Here is a 27457-nt window from a genome sequence, read left to right as displayed (position 1 = left end):
TTGTGGTTGCCTCTCAGAATACACACAGCTATTAATAGCTGTAAAGCACTTAAATGTATTATGCAGCACTTTTGAAAATGTTAAAATGTTAAAAAAGAAATGTCAGGCTAAATTCAGTAACTCAGTGATTTGCTTTGTACATGGTAAATACCTCACAGGGAGAAAAAATAAAAATCTTCAGCTCCTGACCCTGTGTGAGGCTTTCAGAAATGAGATGCATCCATTAACCCTTGCTGGGAAGTGCCAGAGTGGCTCCATGCAAATTGAGGATTACTCCTTGTGCTCTCTCCCATCCAGTCTCACAAAGTCCTTGCTGACTGTACTGAAACTACTAAAATGCAAATAAATACATAATTCAATATAAAAATTACTTAAATACCACATTACTTGTTTCTGAACAGACATGACTTCCCCACCTCTGGCGGAAGGCAGTGATGAAGCCATCACAGCAATTCCCACACCCAGGTAAACTTTGGTTCTGATCAGGAAGAATTAAACACCAGCACATGACCCCATGGGAGGCAGGTTTAAGCACCTGGCGATTGTCGCACCACAAGACACGGAGAGGGGGACATCTCTGCTTTACCTGCATCTCAGACCCTTCCTCGAGCTTCCAGTTTGGAATTGTTTGAGCCGTTCCCTCCGAGAACAGCTTCCAGAAAACGGGCTACAATTTATTTTCACGTTTTCTTTGCTTCAGCACACTAAGTAAAGCCTGAACAGACATTTCACCTCAGCTGGGAGACCCTGAGTGAAGGTCCCCTTCCGGAAAGAGTTTTTGGTGGAGGTGTGGATCCATCTCCATCAATCACTCAGAGCATTAATCGTGTCCCTCCCGTGCTGCGGGGCTGGCAGGAGCTCGCCTTTGGGCAGGCAGACGCCTTCACTCTTTGTTGGTTCTCACAAAAGAGATAACTTGAAAACTTGCTCGACTTCTTGCAGCACAAATGCAGGCTCCCAACTTACAAGTTATCACTGAAATCTCCCGAAAGGTTTCAGACCACAGAGCCTCTTGTCAGGTCCCCCTCGCCTGCGCGACGGCGGCGGCCTCACAAACACCCTGTGCCAGTAATCCCGCTGCTGAAAGGACTCGGGCTTTCTTCGCAGCTCACCTCTGACATGTGGCTGACTACACTTGCCTTTCAAAACACTGAGGCTAAGCGCTCTGCAAATAAAGTGACCGCGGGACCTGCGCCTGCCTCCTTAATTGAAATGTGCCTCCTGCAAATGTCTCAACACCGAGGGCACGTTGCTCTCTGGCTCGGGAGCAGGACGGGCAGAGAAGTTTAGGGCAAGGCAGGAAACAAACACGAGCCGAAGGAAAGGGGTTACGAGCCGGCCGAGGTGGAACGTAGGTAGGTGGGAAGGGAGAGGGATCATTCCCCTTATCCCGGGTAATATAATGCAACATAAAGCAGAATCAATCTTAATATTCACAACACAGTCAATACCCTAGTGCTTAGCTGTCAGCAGGAACTGAAGTGGATCCCCGGTAGCAAAGAAACCCTTGGACATAAAGCACCATAATTCACAGAGAACCGCTCACTCCGGGCTCCACGGCTAGATTTGCAATGATTTCACGTTGGGTTGTTTTCATCCAGGTTTATTTTTGCAGTGTGGAATTAAGCAGAATGTTATTGAGTATCACATAGAGCTAAAAAGCCAGGCAATGGCTTAAGCTATATGCGAATAATTGGCTATTCATTTTTAAATCCAATCATAATAAATGTTTTTGTTATTGGTAAATGTTTTTACTATTGTTAAATGTTCTTACTTTCATTTAATATTATTTTCACTAAATGTCCTTGTTCTCATAATACAAAGCAGAATACTTTGCGAATTTTCTTCTTTAAACAAGCAAACAAAAAATTCTATAAATTCAGTGATGTGAAAAAATTGCAAAAAAAAAATCTCCTAAAATGCCCACAAGAAAAGCACGGAGTTCATTCCTGTCGCGTTAATGAAGACGAAAAAAACCCGCACTTTTGAGATGATTTTTGATAATTCTGGCGTTTAAAAACCCAGCGCCCGGGAGGCGCCGGAGCAGCGCCGGGCACAGGAGCGGGGTCGGGGCGCCCACGGCGGGGCCGCCTCGGGTTCGGCTCGGCGCCCCCGCCGCTCACGGAGCTGCCGGTCCGGTGCCGGGGTTAAATCCCGCGGTCACACCGCCCCGGCATGTCTTTCACACACCGTGTGACGGGAACACGGCGGCGCGGGCGCTCCGGGGCCGCGGGGGCCGTGCGGGGGGACCCCCGCGCCCTTTCACGGCGCTCCCGCCGCCTCAGCAGCCGCCGGGTGCCCCCGGCCCCGCGGGGCTCCCCCGGCCCGGCCCGGCCCCCGCCCCCGGCGGCGTGAGAGGCGCCGGGCCCGGCGCGGCGCAGGCGGGAGCGCTAAGATGGCTGCGGCGGCGGCGGCGCGGGCGGCCCGTACCTGTTTTCTCCTTGATCTCGCAGAGGACGCTGAACAGGGCGGGTTTCATCCTGTGGCAGTTCAGGGCGTGTTTCCTGCAAGAGAGCACAGGACAAGCGGTTAGCGCCGGGCTCCAGCAACATGGCGCCTTCCCCAGCCCCGCGCTGGGGCCGCTCGCCCCCCGGCCGGGGGTCCCGGGGCCGCGGGCAGCGAGGGCCGGCCGGAACCTCCCTCATCCCGCTTCGCTTTCATGCGGAATTATCTTTGTGCAAACACCGCCCGACCGAGGGGGAAAAACCACCCCCCTCGTCCCCGTCCTGCGATATTAGAACTGATTTATTAAGGAGATTGGGGAGAGGGGGGGGAGGTGTACAGAGTTAACATTGTTTTTGTATTTATTGTGATTTAATACAGCCAGGGTTTGGTTCGGGTTTTATTCACACACACACACCCTCTCCTGCAGCAATATCTGGTCAGATTTATAATTCATCTGCTGCCACTTTGAGACAAGAAAAGAAAGAAAGAGGCAAAGTTGTACTTTGAGGGATGGCCGGACAGACAGACGGATGGACGGCGGCGCAAAGGCCGGTATCCACCGGACAGTGTCCAGCGGGAACGGCAGGGACCAGCCACAGCCTCCCGCGCCACAGTGACGGCAGAACCATCGCACACTTCTACATTTATCATATCTATTTTTTTTTTTTTTTTTAAGGAAAGAAATCATTAAATAGCAACTTGGCTCTGCCTTGGCTGCTGGTAAATTTCTTACGGCCCCAAGAAGTTGCTCTTAATTGTGAGACTCCGGGTCTCTGCAGAGGAGCAGGAAGGAGAGAAACAATAACCACACACACACACCAAAAATAATTTAAAAAATAATAATATTAATAATAATTTTTTTAAAAGACAAGGTTTAATTAGACGAAACCAACTTTGCTTGTGCCTCATCCAGGCTTTGGTCAGTGATGGTCATGATCTGATGGAGGATGTCGCCGATGTCCTGCTTCCTGCCGTCGCCGTCAGCCCCTTCGTGTCCGTGGGGAGGCGGCAGGGCCATGCCCCCCTGCACCGAGTGCCCGGCCAGGTTCACGCCGGCCAGAGTCTGCAGCATCCTGGACTGATCGTCCATGGCTCCGGGCCGGGCCGCGCTCCGGGCGGTCACGGCAGCGCCTGCCCCGCTCAGTCCCAGTGCCGCGCTCCTGACCGCGCTCTGCACACACACCACGAAAAAAGGAAAAAAAAAAAAAGCCAAACAAAACAATAACAAAAAAATGTAGTATTTGTGTTTTGACCGGATCTCAGCTGTTTATTCCACTCTCTTCTCCTTCCCAGGGCAGTAAATCACTCTCTTCTTTAGTTACAATCTTCTTTCATCATCATCATATTGGTGCCTCGGATAAATGAGCTGAGCAGATTTCTGTGAGGTTTTCCTGGTACAATCTTCCTCCAAAGCTTTTTTTTTCCTTATTTATTTTTATTGTTGCTTTTTATGTCTTTCCCCACTTGTCCAAAAATCTTCTTTGCAAAAAGGCAAAATTAAAAAAAAAAATTAAATACAAAATCAAAAAAACTCGCTTTCAAATCCTTCAGAAGTTGGGAGGGTGCAAACAGCAAAAACCACAACAAACCAGCGAACACCCCCACCCCCAAATTGCAACATAAAAAAGCCAAGAAAACACAATCACAGAGGGAAAAAAAAAATTAATCGCCCTCCCCCCCAAATAACAAACGATCCCAAGTCTGTGCACGGGGGTGAGACAGCAGCAATCAAAAGTTTGAACTTGTGCAAAGAAAAGAGCGGAAATAACGGGGAAAGAACTGTAAAAAAATTAATTACACACTCTCTGCAAAGCAATGTGCAAAAATATCGGCCCGCCGGAATTTATGAGCCCCGCGCCCGGTGCCCGCGCGTGTTTTATGTTGTTTGATGGCCGCTCCGGTGAGGGATTGACAGGCTGCCAACGCCACTCACTCACCGCAGACGTGTCACCCTGTGAAGGAGCCGAGCGGCGCGCGAGAGGGAGCGGAGCGCCGGCCCCGCCCCGCCCGCCAGCCCCGCCCCGCCCGGGCCCGGCCCCGCCCCGCCGGGCGGTCCCACCGCCCCGCCCCGCCCCGCCTCGCGCGGGGCCCCGCCCGCCCCGGTCCGCGCGCGCGGCCCTCCCGCCGGGCCCAGCGGCGCCCGCGCTCCCGGGGCGGGCGGGAGGCGGTGGCCTCGTGCGGGAGCGACGGGCGCGATGACCAATCGCTGTGCGAGAGAGCGGGAGCTGCCGGCGCCATTGGCCAATCAGCGCGCGCAGGATGGTGTCGTGCCTGCCCGCCCCGCCTCGTGCCCCGCCCCCGCCTGAGGAACTTGTGATTGGGCCGTTCGAACAGCGGCTTGGGCGGGGCGAGCGGCACGGGCCCCGCCCCCGTTGCCGTGGTGACGGCGGCCAGGGCCCGCGCGGTCCCGCCGGGCCAGGCCCGGTGCCTACGAACTCCCGGGGGAGGCCGGGCCCGCCCCGGGCCGGCAGCTGCGGCCGTGCGATGGAGCCCCGGTGCCTCCCGAGCTCCCGGGAGCCAGGCAAGGCCGAGCCTGCCCCGAGGCCGGCAGCTGCGGCCGTGCGATGGAGCCCCGGCGCAGGATGAAGGGTCCCGGGCCGGTGTGCCGCGGCCCGTGATTTGAGCGTGTCCCCGCGGAGGAGCTGCGGGACACAACAGGAGCCTTTGACACAGCCCACGGCTCGGACCGTGCGTTACCGGCGTCATTGCAAATTATCTTTGTGTAAATCTGCACAGAACCGCGGAAATGGGAAGAGAATAAAGCACAGGCACCCAGGGTAATTACGAGTTCGTTCTCTTAAGAGGTTCCCTGTAGGTCGCTGCCACCCCTCCTCAGGCTGTCCTCCCGTGGGACACTGCCCCGTTCACTCCAAATTCCTTCAGCCCTGGTCCATTTTGCGCACACTCTGGTGGTGTCTAACATAGCTGCCCCCACGGAGGCCTCGTAGGAAGGCTGCTGTAGGTGCGATGGACAGTCACAGCGGCCCTTAAACGATCCTCAGTGTGCTGAATGTGCTCTGTCTGTGACGGACGATCTCAGTGGAGCGTGCCCAAACTCATCCTCTAACCTTCCTGGTGCTCTGGCTCATGCCTCAGGCTTGGCTCCCCCAGTCCCGGCTGGCATCGCCATCCCACGCCGTCACTCGGGCCCTGCATGGCACTGGAACCTTTCACCAGCTGGCCAGGGTCAGGTGTGGCTGGTGCAGATGGAGATGGCTCCTGGTCAACAAATCTGTGCTCTCACTGTCCCCCCATGCAATTAGTGAATTCATTCATATTTCAATTACTTTACATCTTAAATACTCCACCATTGACTGTCTTGAGCCAGTGAGTTTTCAGTGTTATCCAGTTTTACTAAGAATGCTACCCCAAAGGCATTTTAAATTGGTATTATTGTGATTATTTCACCAATGCATTTGCAAAGAGGAGAGGGCTTCCTGGCCCCTGCAGGGACCTGCTGGGCCTCACCACATCAGCGGAAAGCTGCTGTTCTGGGTGATTTTTTGTACTGTTTTAGGAGGCTGAGTCCAGTCACTCCAGAGCTTTGGACTGACTCAGGCATCTCCCTGTGAGATGCTCTGTGCTGGGGCAGCTCCAGCTCCTGCCCTACTCTGCAGTGCCAGTCACTGGTACCTGCTCCTCACAGGCCCTTGGTGGCACTTGTGCCACACTGTCCACTGTCCCTCTCAAAGGCAGCTGCTGAGACTGCCACGTTAGCCTTTCCTCAGGGATTAATTAACAAGTGTCCTTACTTCCACAGGAAATTGCGGAGGCTGCACCAGCAAGTCTGGAAAGGCGGCAGGGATACACGGCCAGGCACAGGAACCCTGGGAACAGCTGGGGCTCCAGGAGGCCGGCGGTGTGGCTCGGCACCCCTGCTCGCCCAGACAGCCGTGTGGACACAGCCCCGGAGCCCGGGGTGACCCAGGGACGCTGCTCAGGGCCTGGGGCACGGGGAGCAGTGACCGTGCGTGGGGTTCATCCCTCTGTGTGTGTACACCGCGCGCTACCAGCACGGTGCTTTTATTGGAAATAAAACTGGAAATAAAACTGGTGCGGTCCCCGTGAGAAAAGCCTCCTGTGTGTGACCGGGCGGCACCGGTGAGCGCCGCGCGGGTGTCCCGGTACCGACCCGGGCATCAGGGGCGGGGGGGCCGTGCCCGCCGGAGCCCGTGACCCGCGCCCGCACCGCCTCCGGCCGGGCCGCTCCGCGCCGCCGGTGCCGCCGGTGCCACCGCCCCGCCCGTTCCGCGCCGTCATTTCCGCGGCCGCGGCGCTTCCGGGTCGCGCGCGGCCCCGCGCCCGTTCCGCCGGACCCGGACCCGGAAGCGGCTGCGCGGCCCCGCGGCGGCGGCGGCGGCGCCGGTAAGTGCGGGGCGGGGGGGCGGCCGGGGCCGGGCTGCCCGCGCTGTCAGCCCCTCGCGGGCCCCGCGGGATGCCGTGACCGGCGGCGGCGGCGGCTGCCAGCCTGCCCGGGACGCGGCTCGGGGCACCGGGGCTCCCCGGGCGCGTCTGCCGGCGGCGGGGCGGGAGCAGCGCAGCGCGGGGCGGGCGGAGCGGGGCCGGCGAGCGGCGGCAGCGATGGGTGGCGGGGCCAGGTGAGTGCGGTGCAGCGGCGGGACCGGCGGGGAGCCCGGGATGCCCCGGGGGAGCGGGAGGCACGCGGCACCGGCCGGCGCCGGTCACTCCATCCCGGTGCCGTGACATGTGTCCCGGTCACATGGCCCGTGCCCGTGTCCCGGCCGCACCGAGGGCTCTGCCCGCCCCGCGGCTCCCGGCGGCGCTTTGGGCAGCGTCACGCCCAAATGCCGGTGCGGACGGGGCTCCCGGCTCTGCACCTGCCTGCCGGTGCCGGGAGCACACCGGGCAGCGGGAACGGTGTCCGGGACACCCAGCAATGTGTGGTTTCTGTGCTAGTGAAGTTTGGAAATTGACTGAACAGAGACGCCGAGCTTGGATATCCCGAGTGTTCTGGACGGTTTTAGGCGTCGGGGGATTGTCAGGTAGATGCAAGACTGGGAATTAGACTCTCGGTTACTTTTCCAAATTCAGAACAGCTCCATTCACGGACACTTTTTTAGGTTAGATTAAAAATAAATTGAGATCAGCATGTACGTATAGACTTGTACAGAAATAACTGAAGCAGGGAGAACCAGTTTAGTCAATTTCTGTATCAATCGTGTTTCAGGTCTTTGTTGTAACACCCTTTCCTCATCGGTTAGTTAATTTTTCACCCAATTGCAACAAGTAACAAATTTAAAATAACAAATAACGAATATTAAAATAACAAGTAACAGCTACATTCTTGTTGTGCATTTCCTTTGGATCAGTGAAGGCCTCTGCAGGTGAAGCAGCCTGGCACAGGGATCTGTGTTCTGTAGCGCAAAATTTTCCGGACCATTCGAAGCTGTGAGCATGAAAAGCACACACCTGTACAGAAAGGTCAGTTATGGCAACAAATGGCACAGCACAGGAGCACCATGCTGGTCGCAGCCCCGTGCAGGAGCTGCCCATTCCCATATGGCCACTGTTTTTGGAGATCACACAGTCACTGAGGTTGGAAAAAACCTCTGAGATCATCGAGTCCGGCCTCTGACTCACCAGCACCTTGTCAGCCAGGCCAGAGCACTGACTGCCCCCTCCAGGCATTCCTTGAGCCCCTCAGGGTGGGGATTGCAGCCCCTTCCAGCCCGGACAGCCCTTTGTGTGAGGGAATTCCTTCTGGGATCCACAATTCCTTCTGGCATCCGAGGGCAAGTGACACTGGCTGAGAAATGGGCATGGAGCTCTGGTGTCTTCATTTGTTCCTGTTCAGGGATCGACCCTGCCCCGCACCTGGGGACCCTGTCCCACACCTGGGGACCCTGTCCCACACCAGGACCTGTCCCACACCTGGGGACCCTGTCCCACACCAGGACCTGTCCCACACCTGGGGACCCTGTCCCACACCTGGGACCCTGTCCCACACCTGGGACCCTGTCCCACACCTGGGACCCTGTCCCACACCTGGGACCTGTCCCACACCTGGGGACCCTGCCCCGCACCTGGGGACCCTGTCCCACACCTGGGACCCTGTCCCACACCTGGGACCTGTCCCACACCTGGGGACCCTGCCCCGCACCTGGGACTCTGCCTAACACTGGGACCCTGTCCCACACCTGGGGACCTGTCCCACACCTGGGACCCTGTCCCACACCTGGGACTCTGCCTAACACTGGGACCCTGTCCCACACCTGGGGACCCTGCCCCGCACCTGGGACCTGTCCCACACCTGGGACCTGTCCCACACCTGGGGACCCTGCCCCGCACCTGGGACTCTGCCTAACACTGGGACCCTGTCCCACACCTGGGACCCTGTCCCACACCTGGGGACCCTGTCCCACACCTGGGACCCTGTCCCACACCTGGTACTCTGCCTAACACTGGGACCCTGTCCCACACCTGGGGACCCTGTCCCACACCTGGGGACCCTGTCCCACACCTGGGACCCGCCGTGCAGGGCGGGGCTGCCTCAGGGGCTGTAGCAGGGTTGTCTCCTGGGTGTTTCTGTTAGTGCACAGTTTCTGTTAGTCTGACACAGACTCCAGGCTGTAAAGTTTTGATATTAACCCTGTGTGTGTGTGAGCTGAGGGGCTCCATCAAACTGTGGTGCCTTGTTGTTCACTGTCTGCCACCTCACTTTCGTATCCCAGACAGCACAAGGGCAATCCCTACCTTGTTTGCTTATTGCCTGAGAAGTGCTGTATCTAAATCCATTATTCTGAGAGCAAAACAAAGCTCCTTTAATATGTTTTGTGTGCTCTTGAAAGAGACAGACCCAAAATTAAAAGCCAGAGAACAGGGGATTCATCTTTTGGTGAAGAAATGTGGATCTGTCCAGTTCCATTTGACATGAAGTCCCAAAGGGGCTGAAGGTCTCAGGCATTTTTAAGTAGGTCTGATCATCATGAGTGTTTCTTAAGTCAGAAGCAGCTTGCATGCTGCTATATTTAAAAAATAAGATTATGATCATGTTTTTAATGCGATACAAATATTTTCATGCAGTCGGAAGTGGAATGGCAACAACGTAAAGAAAGTGACCAGGACCAAAGTGTTTGTTTTGGCAGGTGCTGCTGGTTAAGGCACCCTGTGCCTGGCAGTGCCCGACCCTCCTGGTGCTGCTGCAGAGCTGTGCCATGGCTGTGCTGAGCCCCTGGGCTGGCTGCACCCTCATCGTGCCCCAGGCTCTGTCCTGGCTCCAGGCAAGGCAGCTGCTGCCAGCCTGGGCACCTCTGTGTGTGTAAAACCCAAACTTCTCAGTCGCAAACAGGCTAAAAGGTAAAATGGTGAAGCTTCCTGGTTCAGTTATTTTTTAAAATTGAAGCTTGTATTGATGTTTATGAAATTTATTAGGTTTTTTAGGCTCTTGAATATCACGCTGAGAACTGTGAAAATAGCAGCTCCAGTCTGATATTTGAGCACTGTGCTTTCATTCTCCACTCTACAACAAGGTATTTTATTTATCACAGCATCCCAGAGTGGTTTGACATCCCATCCATCCCTGCCCTGTGGCAGAGGAAGCCATTCCCTGTGTGCTGTCCCTCCATGGCCTGTGTGTGGTGTCGCTCCATCTTTGCTGTGGACTCCCTTCAGGGGCTGCAGGCTGCATTGGGTCCCTCCTGGGCCCTCTCCAATGAGCAATCCCCATTCTCTCAGCCCTTCCTCACAGCAGAGGTGCTCCATCCCTCTGATCATTTTTGTGGCCTCCTCCAGACCCGCTCCAACAGGTTGATGGCCTTTGGGAATGTTCAAGCTCAGCAAATTGTCTTTAAAGCATTTTAGGCATATGAGTGACAGAAAGTGTTCCATGGAAAAGCACCTTTGTTGAAAGTGTTCCTTCCCAGCTTTCTGTGCAAAGTCCATCAGCTTCACCTTCTCCTGGACAGGGGCTGCTGCTCGCCTGGAAAAGAGTGTTCAGCAGGAATAAAAGTGAAATGAATGCTCTGTGTTATTTACAGGGCCCTCTGGTTTTGTTTTGTTAGTTCAAAGCCAGCAGCAATTAAGCCTCAGTCATGAGCTCAGCTGTTTTTCCTGCACGGCGATTCTCCCACACGCGAGCTGTGAAATTGGGTCAGGGGGCTCCGGTGGTGGGTCAGCCCCGAGCGGCTCTGCAGCTGTGCTGCATGTGTGGGACCCTGCAGACAGCAGGAGGAACCCAGCTCCATCAGGACAGTGAAATGCAGAGGGGTTTGGCCGTGCTCAGGGAGCAGAGCCGGGCAGCAGCGGCGCTGGGAGCGCTGGATCCGGCGTTCAGCGCAATATCTGAATGAAAAATGACAACACTTTGTCATCTGTTCAAATTGATATTGCACTCTCGGCTGTGACAGCTGAAAAGGCCCACAGGTGCCATATAAAGAGGTGACCATGTTGTCATATTTCATTTAGGCATCCCTCTGCAAAGCCATAATTACCTAATTAGGTTGTTAATTAGGAGATTAGCATTTCGCTATATTGATAGAATGCTCTTTGCAGGCACGAGTCTAGATACAGATTTGTCTGCCCTAATTTATAATCTCTGCATTTTTTATACTTATTTATTTGCTTAAAATCTTGATGCAAGATTTCTCAGGTTAGCAGAGAATCAATGTATCTACAACTAAACAAATATTTGACAAGACCAGGAAAGAGAAGAGTGAATACTTCCCATACATACCCCAACATTTTCTCCCCCCTCTAAAGCTCAGTAATTAAAATATTGGAATTGGTGTTATTTGCATCCTGATTAGTGCGACAACGAAAGTATAGCCAAATTCCAAGCAATTCAAAAATACAGAGCTAGTGCCAGATTGATTTACAGGTCTGGAAATGAACAAATAATTTGTTGGAAGTTGTGTGTAATGTGGTGTTTGCTCATCATAACTTCCCAATTCCAGTCTCTCTTGTGCGAGAGCCTCTTTATATGACTGTAAATGATTATTTCCTTTTTAATGATAGGACCAGAGTGTGAGTGACAGCTTCTGCAGATAAGTATTCACTCTTAAATGCACTTGAGCTTTTGCTGAAACATAAACTTGAACGTTCGTATATTTCAGTTCACTTTCCTTTATCCTGCCTGCCCAGGACCTGTCTGTGTTTGAGGGGGTTGATTATTTTTGCTGCTGCAAATGCAGATAACCAGAACCATTTCTTGTGCAATTGCAGACAGAAGTTGACTGGGAAATTATTTCATGGAACCTGAATCATAAATTTTGAAGTATGTTCGTGCCGTCCTGTTCCTGCTTATATGACACTGGGGGAAAAATCAATTTTTAATTCTAATCTGCCTATCTTTTTCATTAGTTTTTAAAGATCACTTTGAAGAGCTACAGTCAAGGAGGTGTTTGAGTACAGGGACTGTGGAAGCCCTTGAATGATAACATGACCTGCAATGTATACAATTTTTCCAGCTTGCTGTGTTTTGAGTTTGTTAGCAATTGTCTTGGATCTAAATTGTATCTTCCATGAGTTGTGTCTTTGGAATACTTTTGTTTACTTTGAACAGGGCTTTAATTGTTTATTACTTCCTTAAGGAGGATAGTCAATTTAAACAATATTAAAACAAACAAAAAAACAAAAACAAGCTACAGCTTTGCAGAACGTGAGGAAAGAAGGTTTTTTTCCCCCTACTTCTTACTTTTATAATTTGGAGAGGAAGGTACATTGCAGGAATTGGCTTCAGAGTTTTGTGAAGAATTCGGAACTGCTTTTAGCCCTTTTTACTGGAGAACTCTTAAAACCATTCCATTAAAATTGGTGAAACTTCAAAGTTGTAGTTCTTTCCTGTGGCAGAACATTTTTAGTTGCTGACAGCTTTCTCTGATTTTATTGTTTCTTGCAGCTTGCTTAGAGGTCTATGTATTGCAAAGCATGAAAGGCAAAAATACCAACATGAAGAAAATATTTTCTGGAAGATGCCACTGAAAAGGGGATTGTCATTTTAGGGATACGTCCTGCAGTTGGAGATGTGCTGGTGGCACCACAGGGCTTTTGGTGGAGCTGGAGGGGTCTGACCTGGAGCCTGCGACCTTTTGGGGACAGGCACAGGGTGTGAAAGTGCCTGCTGGCTCTGGGTCACCTCACCAAGAGAAATCCGTGTTTCGGCTGGGAAATGTGTCGGGAGCTGCGGGAGGGAGCAGGGCTGGGGCAGGGGTGGCACAGAGGGCCCTGCCCCGCTGCTGGCAGCTGTGCAGGGGGGACACGGCTCTCTGCAGGTGTGGGGCAGGGACAGGAGCCGCCCCTTGTGCTGTGTCAGATGGCACTGCGCTCGTTTAACAAACCCAGAGATGCATTCTGGAATAGCTGCCTTTCCCCACGTGAGGAGAGCTGCTCGCAGCATTTTTCACGCTCAAGGTCAAACGTTCCCCTGCAGCCAGCAGCGAGCAGGGCTGGCAGTGGCTGCAGTGCCCCCATGGCTGGGTCCAGCACGGGGCTGGCTCCAGCTGGGCCTGCTGCTGTCTGCCTGACACCGCGGATGGATGGGGCCGTGAGCTTCAGCCTGTCCTCGCCCCTCATCTCACACTGCTCTGCTGTCTCCTTGTCACCTCGGGTAGGTTAACGTGCAGATACCATCCCCGTGTGGGGCGTTGGCGGGGGAACGGGGAAGCCAGAAATCTTTATTAAATAATTGCAGCGCGTGGAGCAAGCAGGAGGGTCACAGGAACAGTTCACATGTTGTGATGATGGAGTTGCCTCCCGAAATTCAGCTGTGTTCAGCTGTGTGTTCAAGGTACAGCCCGTGTGGCTGCAGATCCTTTTCCAAGACCTTTGTGTCACCTCCTGGCAGCGGAGTCGTTTGTTAGCGTTCCTCGTTGTGCCGGGGTTATGAATGAGCCTGATCTGCATAAAGCCCTGCTTGGCTGCCTGGGAGAGCCCATCCCTGCCATAAATATAGCCGTGGGGAGCTGCAGGAGCAGCGCTGCTGACAGAAATAGTGCGCTGAGATGCAGCTGTCTGCTGCTGCCACGGAGTGCCCGTGAGTCCTGGCAGGGCCTTCGGCCTCCTGATGGTGCAGTTTGACATTTTGGGGATGCTCTGTGCCTGCCCCAGGCGGAGGGGGCTGTGCCCCCAGGGCAGGGCAGAATCACAGCACTGGGGCCGAGAAGGGCAGAGGGAGCATTAGTCCCTGGCTGTTGGTCAGACAGCGTGCAGGCAGTTAGATAGGTGAGTAATAAAGATCAGGAGAAAGTGAAGGTCTCTGTCCACCTGTGTGCTGACCACAGGTGTTTGCCAGTCAGTACATCATTCAATCCCAGCCTCTGTATCCTGTTGGACAGAAATGCCAAACTCTAACATTTTGGAGATTTCACATTGTTCTCTTCAGTTTTAGTGTTTGCACAGAGTATGTTTGACAGCTGCCTGCAAAGTGCTTTATTCAATGGTAGAATATCATTTGTATAGCACAAGTATTAGAAGAACATTTATTTTTTGTTTATGATGATGTATGAGATGCTGATGCTTAGAAAGTCCCTGAATCCTGTTAAATTTGGCTCCTCCATGAGGATGTGGTGATGGTGTGTGGGTGTAGGAGTGCAGAAGGGGTGTGCTGGCAGATCTCAGCAGATCTAGACATTGATTTTGGGTCTGTGATTTTGCTGGAACCTTCAAGGTGTTTGTGTAAAGGTTTGCAAAACTGAACTTTGCTTCTTTGAGTTCTTCTCTCTCACTGGAAGTCGCTGTTCCTCAGGGTGGGTCTGTGCCTTTATCAACAGGAGAACTGGTTAGAATTCTGGAGGCTACAACTACTAAATGTGGCATCAAAACCTGAACTGAATTTGGGGTCTGCCCTTTCTTTTTTTTTTGTTTTTTGAAGTATATCTACTGTTCAGAGAGTTTCCAGTCAGCTTTAATGTGTTGATAAATTAGCTTTAATGCACCTTTTTGAAAATTCTGAAGAGGAGGAAATAAAAATACGTTTGTGTAAAACTTGTGTAGAATTTCCAGCACTTTCTCAGCGTTCAGATCTATGGGAGAGGCAGTTGCAGATGTTCAGTTGGGAAGAAGCTTGGCTGATTTAGCACACCACTGTTAATGGCAGAAGTCGGGGTGCAGGGTATAAAGGTAAAACTCGCATCTGCTGTTACATGTTGTTAACTCCCTCAGCAGACATTAAATCATTTCAAGTACAATAATAGTGTGGGAGGTAAATTAACTAACCATTAACAATCTTATAAATACACAATTAACATGCCAACATTTATATGACACATTGATGGGGCAGCAGTAATTTTTGATTGGGAGTTTGCAGACCTTTCCAACGCCTGAGGCTGTTGCTTATTTAAACAAGTTTTTGCCAATTGCAGGTACATGTGGCTTTTCCTAATCAGTGAGTAGAAATAATTCAGTTTAAAGGACATTCTCAACGTGTGTTTTGCCATGTCCATGAGCTGTGCCTGGCTGTGTCTGTGTTTTTCAGGCCCCAGGGTGCTGGTCCCACTGGTGCAGGGTCAGAGTAGACCCACATCAGTCCTTTGGGTGGCACATTTGCCTTGTGGCCTCTCCCTTGGAGGACAGTGAGAGCTCCCTCAGGAGCAGCCCTGCTAACTTTGATGAAAAGAGTCAGAAATTAAAGCAGAGTCTGCAGTTGTGGTGCTCTGCAGCCCCTGGAGATCCCATCCCAATCCCCAACCCCAGGCAGGGCCAGCAAAGCTCCAGGCTGGGTCCAGCTGGGCTTTGAGGGTCTCCAAGGATCCTGCTGGAGTGAATTTCACTAATAGCAGAATTTATGGTTCTGGAACAAGCCTGGCTGGTCCTTTCTGTCCCTTCCCTCTGTTAAAATATCCCAGGAGAAGGCCAGCTGCCTCTAGCAGATTTTCATGGGAAGTGGCTTTGTGTGGTTTAAGCAGCAGTTTTGCAAGCAGCAAGGACAGGAGATTGCTGGTGTTTCTGAGTTCAAAATCCCAAACACACATATGCAGCTCTATAAAGTGTTTTCCTCTGGTTAGAAAAGCAGTGGGATTTCAGCCTTCTGGAATTTACTCGTAATCTTGCCCTGTGTGTGAGCTCACCCCTCAGGTGGTGTCCCCAGGGCTCCTGCTGCTGCTCACTGATGGACTTGCTGCATGATCAGGAATAATTTTTTGTTTTTCCTTTTTAGGTTATTTTCAGCAGGTAATTTTTTGATCCAGCTCAGCCCACAGCTCCAGTGCCAGCTTTGGGAGATGGTGGAATTCCTGGAGCAGGTCAGGCAGGGCATGGAGCTGCCCCTTTCAGAGTCAGCCTGGGCTTGAATTAGATTGGCATCACTACAAAGCCACAGCTACAGAAAAATCAGATAACAATGTGAGCGTGGTTTGGGTTTTGTGGTTTGGGGTTTTTTCCTTTTCCGTTTTGCCCTCTACTTTGTTTCAAAAGGCCACTTGAGTGCTCTGAATGAAATATCTTAGGTAAGTGGCAATTACTGTTCTTAGAGTGCTTCAGAGCTCAGGCGTGTGGTATTTGGTCACAGAGCTTTCTGTGTTTCTGCATTTGCCCTGTGTGAAGCACCATGCAGCAGCAGATGTTCAATATTCTGCCCTGAGACACTAATCTCTTAATGTTTAAAGCTTTTCCTGGAAATACAAAACCTGGAGAGAGTCTGTAATAAGGCACTCAAAAAGTTGGTGTGTAGATGCAGAAGCAAAGCAGAAACAGTTGAGATGGGTGAAAAGAAATCCAAAACTCTGTTGGTTTTGTAAATGGATTAGTTGGAGTAGGCAGATGTTTCTGCTCTGGATTCTCCTGCCATCCTCCTGTGTGCAGCACTGTGGGGTGTTTGGCCTTGCAGCAGCCATGTGGAGTGCTGGGACCTGTCTGTGGGTATCTCTGGTGTCCTGCTCTCCTCCAAAGCCCCTGCTCCTTAAGAGGATCTCAGCAGCCAGTGTGGCAAAAGTGAAGTGGAGCAGAGTTAACCAGCCTGCCCTGAGTCAGCCGGGGTTTGTGCATCCCACACAGACCTTTGGGGACGGGGGCTTGAGCTGTTTGTGTTTGTCCTGCAATGCCGTGTGTGCCGTTTCCAGGTCCGTGTGCCCATGAAGCGAGATGGCGAGGAGATAGTACGGTGAGGGTGCGCCTCGAGACAGGATGGCTTTCCTGGACAACCCCACCATCATCCTGGCACACATCCGGCAGTCGCACGTGACCAGCGATGACACGGGCATGTGCGAGATGGTCCTCATCGACCACGACGTGGACCTGGAGAAGTTCCACCCCTCCTCAGCCTGCGGGGACAGCGGGGCAGAGCCCCAGGGCAGCAATGGGGACACTCAGGGCTACGTCTACTCCCAATCCGTGGACATTACCTCAAGCTGGGACTTTGGGATCAGGCGTCGGTCGAACACAGGTGCGTGGGGTCTGCAGCAGCCCAGCCCGGGCCTCCCTGGGCCTGGCTGGGCCTGGCTGGGCCTCCCTGGACCTGGCTGGGCCTCCCTGGACCTGGCTGGGCCTCCTTGGGCCTGGTTGGGCCTGGCTGGGCCTCCCTGGGCCTGGCTGGGCCTGGCTGGGCCTCCCTGGGCCTGGCTGGGCCTGGCTGGGCCTAGCTGGCCGGACAGAGCAGAGCAGGAGCAGCCTGGTGCCTGTCAGACTCCCTTTGGAGTGCTCAGGCCCTTTTAGACAAGGATACATAATGATTCAGTTACTTCAGCGTGCTGTCAACTGAGCCTTAATTGCTGTTTTACCTGTTCCTGTGCAGGAGAACATTGAGGTAGTCAGTTTTATATATATAAAAAAATTCAAATTGTGGAGACATCAAATCTAAATCCAAAGTACATGAACAGTCTTTGATATCTCTATTGTTACTGTCTGGAGGGGTGTTAACTTTTGAACAGGATAGTTATTTTCTGAGAAAAAATCTGCCTAGTGAGGCATCAAATGTATTTGTTATAAAAGAGAGGAATGAAGTTTGATGTGAGCCAACAAAGGGAATGATTTGTCTGTATTTTGTCTCTTAAAGTTTTATTTCTGAGAAAAACCTTGAGCTAGGGTTTAAGGTACCAAATCAGGAAGTTTAAGGGTGAACACCTTTACAAAATACACTCCTTTTGTCATGGCTGGCAGAAAGCTCTCCTGTCTGGTGTTTCATGCAGGGGACATCCAGACTTCTGCTTAGACCTGAGGAATTTTATGAGCACGAGTTCTGTAAGGTAAAATACAGATGAGAAGGTTGCTGCACAGTGGTCAGTACTGACCTCTTTTTTCCGTGTCTGTATGATATTTTTAAAATGATTTCTGCAGGTATTATAACACCACCTAGAGCCCAGAAAGCACCTCTGTGCTCTGCTTCACCAGGAAAATGTGTGTGCTGTTGGAGGTGCTGAAATGCCTTTCACAAGGAGGAATCTGTGAGAGGCTCCAGAAAAGCCAGGGCACCAAGGCTCAGCTCAGGGCTGACCATTAATGAAACCACAGCTGCCTTTGGGCAGCCACCAGACTTTTGCTTTTTCACACCCAAAACTGTCACTGGCTGCCTGTGACAGCAACCCTCAATAATTCTCATTTCTGGCAGGTGCTGGCCATTCCTCCGGTTTGGCACAGTGAAATGGTCATTTCTGACCAGCTCCAGTGGAGGAACAGGAGGGGCTCAGGGGAGGTGCTGACTGTGCTCTTGGACATTTTGACAGGGGATGGAAATATCAAACAGATCAAAACATGCATTATCTTGTTTCTAGTCTATGTCTTTTCCTTAATCCCTTGTTTACCTGTTCATCTAACAGATTATATTTTCTGATATTAAAATAGTATTTATTTATATTTTCTGATGGCTCATTTGGAAAAAAAGGGCTTTGGAAGGTAATTTTGAGTTACAGTGTGGGCAGTAACTGGTACAAATGTGGAGCTTTTCTTTCAGAATAAACTATCTATGCTACAACAGTGTTTTCCCAATATTTAAACTTATGAGAAGGGATATTTTTCTTATTTCGTTAAGAGGAAACTACCTAGAGGTATTCAGGTTCTAGCATTGTGTTGTTAATGGCAGATACTTACCAAAGTCCCCATTTGTGCTTGTACCTTAAACTGCTTGCTGCAGCTGTTAAACTTCAAAGGAATATTTTTTTATCAGTTCTCTCATTGACAGTTTTTATGGGGGAAAAAAAAATTACTTCCTTGTTTACAATTCAGTTCAAGGACCTAAATGTAAAAGAATAATAATAGAAGGGACAGAAAATATTTATTAATGTTTTTTAATTGCTGGAAAGGCTCAGGGAACTCCACTTGTATCCAAAAACTGTCAGAGTAATTTAGCATTTTAGAATCTCTTCTACAAACCCAGTTTAGTTAATGAATTATCTCAATACATCAAAATTGCTAATATGTCCAGCAAATTGTTTCCTTTGGGGATCAGCAGTGTTAGTTCTACTTCCCAGTCTGATCTGCTTATTTTGAGTGGACGACATCAGTTCTTTCTTGGCGTCATTGTCTTGGGTGCCTTCCATCAGGTTTTTTCCCCAAGGAAGTCTTACAGTTAACAAAAAAGGTGATTTAAGTTGTTGTCTGGTACCCTGGGCTGAAAGTTCTTTGGTATCAGAACTATTTGGGGCTTTTTTTCCCAACCATATTTTGAAGACGGAGTCAAAATATATGTAAAGAAATATTATATTCATTTTAGGATTTGACTAATGTTGTGAAGATACAAATCATTTATTTTACTACCTATAAACTGTTTCAGCCTACTGAAGAAAAAGCTGTGCTAATTTATATCGCTTTGACATTTTATAATTTTCATGATTTTTAGATAAAGGATTTTATATTTAAAACTTTAATAGTCTAGTCTGAGTTCATTTATCTTTAATTTTTGAAACGGGTAGAGTAATTCATAACAGTAATTTTATTCCTGTAATGTAATATTCACTTCAGTTCATTTGTGCATTAAAATTCCTTTAAGACCGTTATTAATGATTTATATAATGAAATGTCATATTAATCACAGAAGTTTTCACATTTTATTATTCTCTTCCATGTTAATACTATCTTTATGATCTCTATTAATGTTTTATATCCTCTAATTTCAATTATAAATCAAGAACATTTTCATGTTTTTGTTGGTATTTGCTTTTCAGGGGTGCCACCTTTAAAATTTTATGACTTTTCCCCCTACATATGCAGTATAAAACATCTTTATTCATATAAAGGTAGTTAATTATGTCTTTGTTTATAGTAAACTTTCATTGACAAACTTATAGTTGTAATATTTCTTTTCAAGCTCAGAGACTAGAACGTCTGCGGAAAGAGAGACAAAATCAAATAAAATGCAAAAACGTTCAGTGGAAAGACAGAAATACTTCTTGCTCAGGTAAAAGAAAATATCTCTTATTTTCCTACTGTTTTTATTCCTGCCTGTGATGGTTACAACATCTGCAGTTTGTAATTTTCCCCTGGGGTTTCACAGCACGGAGGAAATGTCAATTCTTTGTGCTGTTCCAGGTGCCAGCCCTGGCCAGGGCACTCAGGGGTTAACAGAGCAGAGCAGAGGAGAAGTGTTGGGCAGCCAGGTTGGGTTATGGGTTATGGGGTGGGCTCTGCACCCTGAGGCATTCCTGGCCCAAATCCATTCCCAAAAAATTCCCAAATCCATTCCCAAAAAATTCCCAAGAGATCCCCAAATCAGGTCACTGTGTCTGTCCCCCCGGGGGCTCGCAGGGGCCCTGGTGGCACTGTGGGGACAGCAGTGGCTCTGCCCAGGTCTCTGCAGCACCAGGGTCTCCAGGGCACTTCCCAGCCACTTCCAGCAGTGTTTGGTGCCATGGAGGATTTTTTAGAGTTTACTTGTATTGAATATTTTTGTAGCTACTTCTTTGGATAAGGTGCAAATCCCAAGAAATAAAGGGTATATGTGTGATCTGCTTAAATGCAAGCATAATAAATGCTGCCTTGGCTTATCTCGCCTTTCCTTGGTAAAACTATTATCACTGATTTCTCAAAAAATACTAAATTCTATTTTTGTTAATTATATAATTAAGTATTTGTGGCTGGATGTTCTACATAGTTTAAATTATAATATATGAAATTACAAATCTGTCTCCATTTTCCTATTTTAGAGCTCAAGCTAGTTTCTATTTCTGTGGTGTTTGACAGACATTCAAACCTTTGTATGGTCTGTCATGCCTGCTTCTTTCAAAATTTGTGTATATCTTAATGAGGTCCCTCTGTAATCTCCCTTTTTTGCCTAATTCCTCCTCTCTCCGTGGCTGTCATTTGCAGAACGTTCTCCAGCACTCTAATGTCTTTTCAGAGGAGTGAACAAAGCTGCTCACACGAGCCGCACAGCCACACTAATCCTTAATTCAGTGTTCAGCTGTGTTGGATACCCCTGCTAATGCATTCTGAAATGTTTTTGCCTTTCTCCTTCTGTAAGCAGAGTTGTAGGTTTTAAAGGTTAATCTACCATAACCTCCACCTCTTTGCTGAGTATTTTATAGCACTTGGCTGATGATGATGCAGATCCTCCTGTGTCTCCTGCACTCTGAGGGTTCCTGTGCAGCCCCTGCTGCTCCTGGGGCTCTGTGCTCAATCCCCTTCTCCCCAATGTGTCCCCAGCAGCCACACTTGTCCCCTCTGAGGAATGTGCAGGCAAATGGATCAGTCCCTGCCTGCTGCAGAGCAGATTTAAATAAAAATAAACAAGTTCCACAAAAGCTCCAGGCTCAGGGCTGCTGGCAGAGCTGGTTTTCCTCCTGTGCTTGGCCACTGAGATCTGAGTGCTTCTCCCTTACTGGCATGAGCAACACAGCAGCAGGGAGGAGGAGGAGCCCCTCAGGATGTTCTTTGTACCTTTGCATCTTACATTCTGTACCTTTTCACCTTACATCCCTCCATCAGGGTATCCTCTGTACCTTTACATCTTACATCCCTCCATCAGGTTATCCTCTGTACCTTTTCATCTTACATCCCTCCATCAGGATGTCCTCTGTATCTTTGCATCTTACATTCTGTACCTTTACACTTTACATTCCTCCATCAGGGTATCCTCTTACCTTTACACCTTACATTCCTCCATCAGAATATCCTCTATACCTTTACATCTTACATTCCTTCATCAGTTTATCCTCTGTACCTTTACACCTTACATTCCTCCATCAGGGTATCCTCTGTACCTTTACATCTTACACTCCTTCATTTCAGAGCATATAAAATGCAAATTAACAGTGTCTCAAGGAAATCCTTCCAAAGTCTTGCATTCAGCCCATGCTGACATGCAAGACATACATTTTTATCTAGCTGTAGATAAAAACTTGATTTTTCACTTGTACAAGTAAAACCATTGTATTGGATCCCAGTGTCCGTTCCCAGTGCCCAAGAATTATCAGTTAAAGGCAATACTCTAATATAATGCTTTAGATTTTTTAAAAAATTAAGTACAAGTGCTTGTTGAAAAACCAAAACAAGCTAATGGAGTTAAAGTGGCCACATTGAAAGGGATTAAATCAAGCTTTTTTGGCTAATTGCAGCCTCTCACAAGCCCGCTGGGGATCTCTCAGTGCCAGTATTTAGCACCTCTGCCAACTGCCTGAATTTTAAGGCAATCTGCTGATAAAAATAAATGGGGCTTTTGACTAGTTATCATTTGACATGTTTTAATTTTGCACTCTAAGAAATGAACCAAGTCCCTGCAGATCGAGTGCCAGGCCGTTCCCTCCTGGGAGCAGTTCCATCTCCCTGGAGGAGCAGGATGTGGATCTGGGAGCTGTGGGGACACGAGGGCAGGGGAGCTGGGCTGGGCTCTGGGCAGGGATGGAGGGATGGATGGATGGATGGATGGATGGATGGATGGATGGATGGATGGATGGATGGATGGATGGATGGATGGATGGATGGATGGACGGACAGATGGATGGATGGATGGACAGATGGATGGATGGAGGCTGGGGTTCTGGTTCCTGGAGCAGCTGTGAGGAACCTTGACCAGCTTCAGTCACAGCTCCTTGCAGATGAGAGCCCTTGGAACTGATGTGCTGACGCACCCAGGCTCTGTCCTGATTTCATAGTGCTCTTGTAACACAACAAGTCCTATTTCCTAGGGTTTTTTAAAGTAAATTGGAAGTTGAGCTGCTGTTGGAAGTTCAGCTGTACACTTTCTTCACATAAAAAGGCTTTTATGAGCCTTCACAGACCACACAGAGACCTCCTGATCTTGCATCCCCTTTGTTTTAGAAAGTTTTTGTGTTTTTATTGTTCAGACTGTTGATCTGGAATGGTGGTTTCAGGTTGGATATTTTGATGAGGGGAGGCCATACCCAGTGCCCCATGAGGAAAGTGCAGAGCTGATCCTGTCCTGGGGTGGTGCTGGTTTGGTGAGGAGAGGCCATACCCATTCCCCCATGAGGAGTGGCACATGCAGAGCTGATCCTGTCCTGGGGAGGTGCCAGGCTGCAGCTGGCACGGTGTCACTGCAGGGCAGGGCTGCTGTGCCACGGGCTGCAGGCTCAGGGCCAGCTCTGCTGCTCCTGGGGCAGCAGCTCCTTCCCTTCCTGTTCCCTGCTCCTTTAGGAGAAGGTGGGCGAGCAGAGAGGCCAGGAATGTGCCTTTCTCCTCATTGTTTTCTGACTCAGCTGCGTCTCACACTGATCTGGTCTGTTCTCTGTGCAGGAAAAACTCACCTTTTTCTCAGCCTAAACAGGGGCATCACTCAGGCTTCTTAATGGTTTCATGTCTTTGGGCTATGAAAGAGTGGTGGTAGATCCTGCCCTGCTGAAGCATTTGTAGGTTTATTTATTTGATTTTGTGCTCCCTGTTATGATGTTATCTCTGTGTGGTGAGCAGCAGCCTCTGTACATCTCCTCACACCATGCCTCTAATCTCTTTTCTGACCTGCAGCAGAGGAGCTGAGCTCACTGTTCGAAAAGAAGAATTTTAGGGTGAAATCCCCATGTTCTGGGAAGCAGTCCATCCTCTCTGTGAGACTGGAGCAGTGCCCACTGCAGCTCAACAACCCCTTCAATGAGTACTCCAAATTCGACGGCAAGGTGAGCACGGGGGGCTCTGCCAGGGGTGCCACACACTGACCCTGGGCTGTGCCAGGGATGCCAGGCACTGCTCCTGGGCTGTGCCAGGGGTGCCAGGCACTGCTCCTGGGCTGTGCCAGGGTTGCCACACACTGCCCCTGGGCTGTGCCAGGGGTGCCAGGCACTGACCCTGGGCTGTGCCAGGGGTGCCATACACTGACCCTGGGCTGTGCCAGGGATGCCACACACTGCCCCTGGGCTGTGCCAGGGGTGCCAGGCACTGACCCTGGGCTGTGCCAGGGGTGCCACACACTGCCCCTGGGCTGTGCCAGGGGTGCCAGGCACTGCTCCTGGGCTGTGCCAGGGGTGCCACTCACTGACCCTGGGCTGTGCCAGGGATGCCACACACTGACCCTGGGCTGTGCCATACACTGACCCTGGGCTGTGCCAGGGGTGCCAGGCACTGCTCCTGGGCTGTGCCAGGGGTGCCACTCACTGACCCTGGGCTGTGCCCGGGGTGCCAGGCACTGACCCTGGGCTGTGACTCGTGCAGGCTCCATTTGGACTCTAGAGTGGCCCTCAGGTGTTGGCAGTGCTTCTCTAGAAAGAAGCAAATGCAGTGGTTCCAGGTTCAGCAGAGCCATTTCTGTGTTTCCATTACAACATTCTGGGCTGAGAATGAGCTTCTCTCCCGTGCTGTTTCCTCCCCCAGTGGGTCAGTGAGGGGCACCTTGGTTGTGCCACAGTCCTGGCACATCCCTCTAGAGTTACCTTTGTGTAAATGACTGATTATTTGCCATCTAAAAAAACCCAAAACTGTTCTGTCTATCCACATCACAGCCCTGGCTGAATATTCCGCGAGTCATGTCTCTGTCCTCAGTGCTCCACTGAGAGTGGGACAGCCATGGTCTGTTCTGAGGGTGGGAAACTGAGGTATCAGCAGGTACTGTCCAAGGCAAAAAGAAGCACTGATCCCTGTGTTTCTGCACAAGTGCTGATTTGTGTGGCACAGGGAGGAGATTGGCTGCAAACCTGGCAGGTTGTGGGGCTCAGGAGATGGATCTGGTATGGCTCAGACTGGGGGATAGATGTCTTACCTGAACTCCACATTGTCAGGTATTTTTCTCTTTCATCAACTCTAAAAACTGAAATATAAACACTGGTGTGATGGATCATTGTCATATTGTTCCAAAACAAGTATAAATACTCCACAGATCTGTTTCCTACTGGATTTGTTTGTGGAATCTCCTGTGGGAGGATGGAGTTTGAGCTTCATTACCATCGTGATGGAAGAATTTCATATTCTGTTAGGTGTTCCTGAAGTGGAAAGTCAGATCCATAATTCCACTCACATTTCTAGGAGGATCTGGAATATTTGGGAAATGGTAACCTTCAGACCATGAAGTTCACATGCAGAAGCTCCTCTTTGTGGTTTTATATTTATTAGCATGTGGCAATTAGTGCTAACTCAGGTTTTCAGGATTCCTGGCCTCCTTTATGAGTGACAGCAGCACTTTGATGCTGTCAGCACCAAGAGGCCTTTTTTCCAAACTCTGAGTTTGTTGTTCTTGTGGCATGAAATTTGAATGTTGGACAAACATTTAAATGAGCTCTCAAGTCATGTATAGGGGAAGTAAAAGTCAAATACTCCTTTACTAAGAGAATTCTGTTATAATTCAGTCAGAAACTTGAGATACTTCAGCATTTTTCCTTCCCTCTTTGGTAATCCAAGCTAATCTTTACTGTGTTAATTGTAGTTGTCTATAATGCACATCTGAATTTTCAGCTATTGAGTCAGGTACCTTTAGCAGGTGTTGGTTCCACTGGAGGCAGGCTGCACTCTGCCTGTCAGTGTGAGAGGGTAAGGAAATACCTCAGTGTCACTCACTGTGATTTGCAGGGTCTGATATCAAATATCTCAGATGTGATCTTCAAATCAAAATGCCTTCTTTACAATCCAAAGTAATTTAATGTGCATTTTGTTGAGTATAATCTCACTCTGTTAATTTTAACACCATTGTTTCTATTACTCTGTTGGGGTATCAATAGTTTGCATATAAAGTTTATTCTCTATGGCTCTGTATGTGTTATCTAGTTTAATGCTTGGCTGACCATCTGAGGTATAGAAGAAACATAGCTCCAGTTGTGAGTTGTTTTACTTCAGTTCTCAAGTATTTTCAGTCAGGAAAAACACTAAAAATCTTCGAGCTTTTAAAAATTATTTTTAATGGCAAATCATATGTCTTGTATTTATTTTTATTGATAATAGATGAACAGTATTTCACAGAAATATAATTCTTTCAGGGAATAGTGCATGACTTATTTACATAATTAACAGAGCTGTGTATCTCTGGGGGAAATGGTACATAATTGGGGAAGGGGGGGGTGAGGAGGGGCTGGGGGCCTAATTAAACATGTCTTAAAAACACCCTACTTAATTATGTGCTTACTCAGGGGGTCACAGTGGCTCTCAGACCTTTAGGGCTGTTAGCAGGCCTTTGGTTTGTCCATAGTGCAGGTTTGAGGTTGTTCAGTGTCACTCCTGCTCTGTGCCCAGGAGCTCAGGGGCTCTGTCCCTGGGTGTGCTCCTGCTCCTGCCTGGGCTCCCTGATCAGGTGTGAACTCCCACAAACCCTCCTGGGCTCCCTGACCAGGTGTGAAATGCCCCAAATCTTCCTGGGCTCATGGTGACCAGGTGTGAACTCCCACAAACCCTCCTGGGCTCACCTGATCAGGTCTGAAATGCCCCAAACCCTCCTGGGCTCACCTGATCAGGTGTGAACTCCCACAAACCCTCCTGGGCTCACCTGATCTGGTGTGAACCCTCACAAACCCTCCTGAGCTCATCCTGACCAGGTCTGAGCACCCACAAACCCTCCTGGGCTCACCTGATCAGGTCTGAAATGCCCCAAACCCTCCTGGGCTCACCTGATCAGGTGTGAACTCCCACAAACCCTCCTGGGCTCACCTGATCAGGTGTGAACTCCCACAAACCCTCCTGGGCTCCCTGACCAGGTGTGAACTGCCCCAAATCTTCCTGGGCTCATCGTGACCAGGTGTGAACTCCCACAAACCCTCCTGAGCTCTCTGACCAGGTGTGAACTCCCACAAACCCTCCTGGGCTCACCTGATCAGGTGTGAAATGCCCCAAATCCTGCTGGGCTCCCCCAGATCAGGTGTGAAATGCCCCAAACCCTCCTGAGCTCACCCTGATCAGGTGTGAACTCCCACAAATCCTCCTGGGCTCACCTGATCTGGTGTGAACTCCCACAAACCCTCCAGGGCTCCCTGACCAGGTGTGAACTCCCACAAACCCTCCTGAGCTCACCCTGATCAGGTGTGAACTCCCACAAACCCTCCTGGGCTCCCTGATCAGGTGTGAACTCCCCCAAACCCTCCTGGGCTCCCCTTGCCTGCCCCCTGTGCTGTGCCCAGCCCAGCAGCTCGCCCAGAGCCTGGCACGGGCTGTGCTGCCAGCCTGGGCACTGCTCACATCTTGCAGGTGTTTCCTGCCAGATTTAGTGTCTCTTTCATAACCACTTCTGTGATTTTATGAAATAGTAAAATTTTAAAGCACTCTAATTTCTTCCTGTCCTGATCACTTCATTAATTATCAAAACAGCAGAGAATATGGCTCGTGAAATACAACTGCGGTGGAGGCATCCTAAGCAGCTCAGGAATCCACACAACTGCCCCACCACTACCCAGGACAGATTTGTGGTTTTCTGTACATTGTAAAACTTCAGCCCTTAACAGAAGCCACACACACAGTAACTACTCTCAACTCTTTCTTCAAGTTTTTCCCTAAATAGTTATAGTAAACCTCAGCTCTGGACCTGTTTTCATCTTTTGCAAAGCACACAGGTTGTACTTATTGGTTAATAAATCTTATATTCTCTTTCTAAGAATTTTGTAGTGAAAGAACCTTTCGTTCTTTGTGATTTCTTCAGGTGTCATTGGAATAGAAAATTACTTGGAGGCTTAAGAAATCACTGGCCAAATTGATTTATTTTGTCTGCGTGCAAACTGAATTATCACACATTTGATAAATAAATTTGTGTGTATTTCTGTCTACAGGACTA

General features: G+C 49.8%; 2 protein-coding genes across 11 annotated transcripts in view; one reads left to right on the top strand and one right to left on the bottom strand.

Moving 5' to 3' along the window:
• PBX3 (PBX homeobox 3) overlaps nt 1-4504 on the bottom strand; it is a 100245-nt gene extending 95741 nt beyond the window's left edge. For 2 of the 7 annotated variants that reach the window (XR_012583383.1, XM_074556018.1), the window contains exons 1-2: nt 3339-4474; nt 2431-2504 (exon numbers count right to left, since the gene is read on the bottom strand). Coding sequence is in view for 6 of the 7 variants with exons in the window: in XM_074556018.1 (XP_074412119.1) it covers nt 2431-2504; nt 3339-3535 (271 nt within the window). In the remaining variant the exon portion in view is untranslated. Of the gene's footprint in view, nt 1-2430; nt 2505-3338 lie in introns of all 7 variants that reach the window. The other 5 variants (XM_074556020.1, XM_074556019.1, XM_074556022.1 and 2 more) reach the window with 5 other exon arrangements.
• A 2168-nt stretch (nt 4505-6672) lies between these two features.
• MAPKAP1 (MAPK associated protein 1) overlaps nt 6673-27457 on the top strand; it is an 81952-nt gene continuing 61167 nt past the window's right edge. For 2 of the 4 annotated variants that reach the window (XM_074556043.1, XM_074556040.1), the window contains exons 1-4: nt 6673-6810; nt 16458-16780; nt 19637-19726; nt 23248-23396. In XM_074556043.1, coding sequence (XP_074412144.1) covers nt 16522-16780; nt 19637-19726; nt 23248-23396 — 498 coding nt within the window. In that variant the 5' untranslated portion in view covers nt 6673-6810; nt 16458-16521. Of the gene's footprint in view, nt 6811-15556; nt 15742-16457; nt 16781-19636; nt 19727-23247; nt 23397-27457 lie in introns of all 4 variants that reach the window. The other 2 variants (XM_074556041.1, XM_074556042.1) reach the window with 2 other exon arrangements.

The sequence above is a fragment of the Zonotrichia albicollis genome, chromosome 21 (assembly GCF_047830755.1).
Source record: "Zonotrichia albicollis isolate bZonAlb1 chromosome 21, bZonAlb1.hap1, whole genome shotgun sequence".
Classification (NCBI taxonomy): Eukaryota; Metazoa; Chordata; class Aves; order Passeriformes; family Passerellidae; genus Zonotrichia; species Zonotrichia albicollis.
This window is presented reverse-complemented; position numbering and strand designations above follow the sequence as displayed.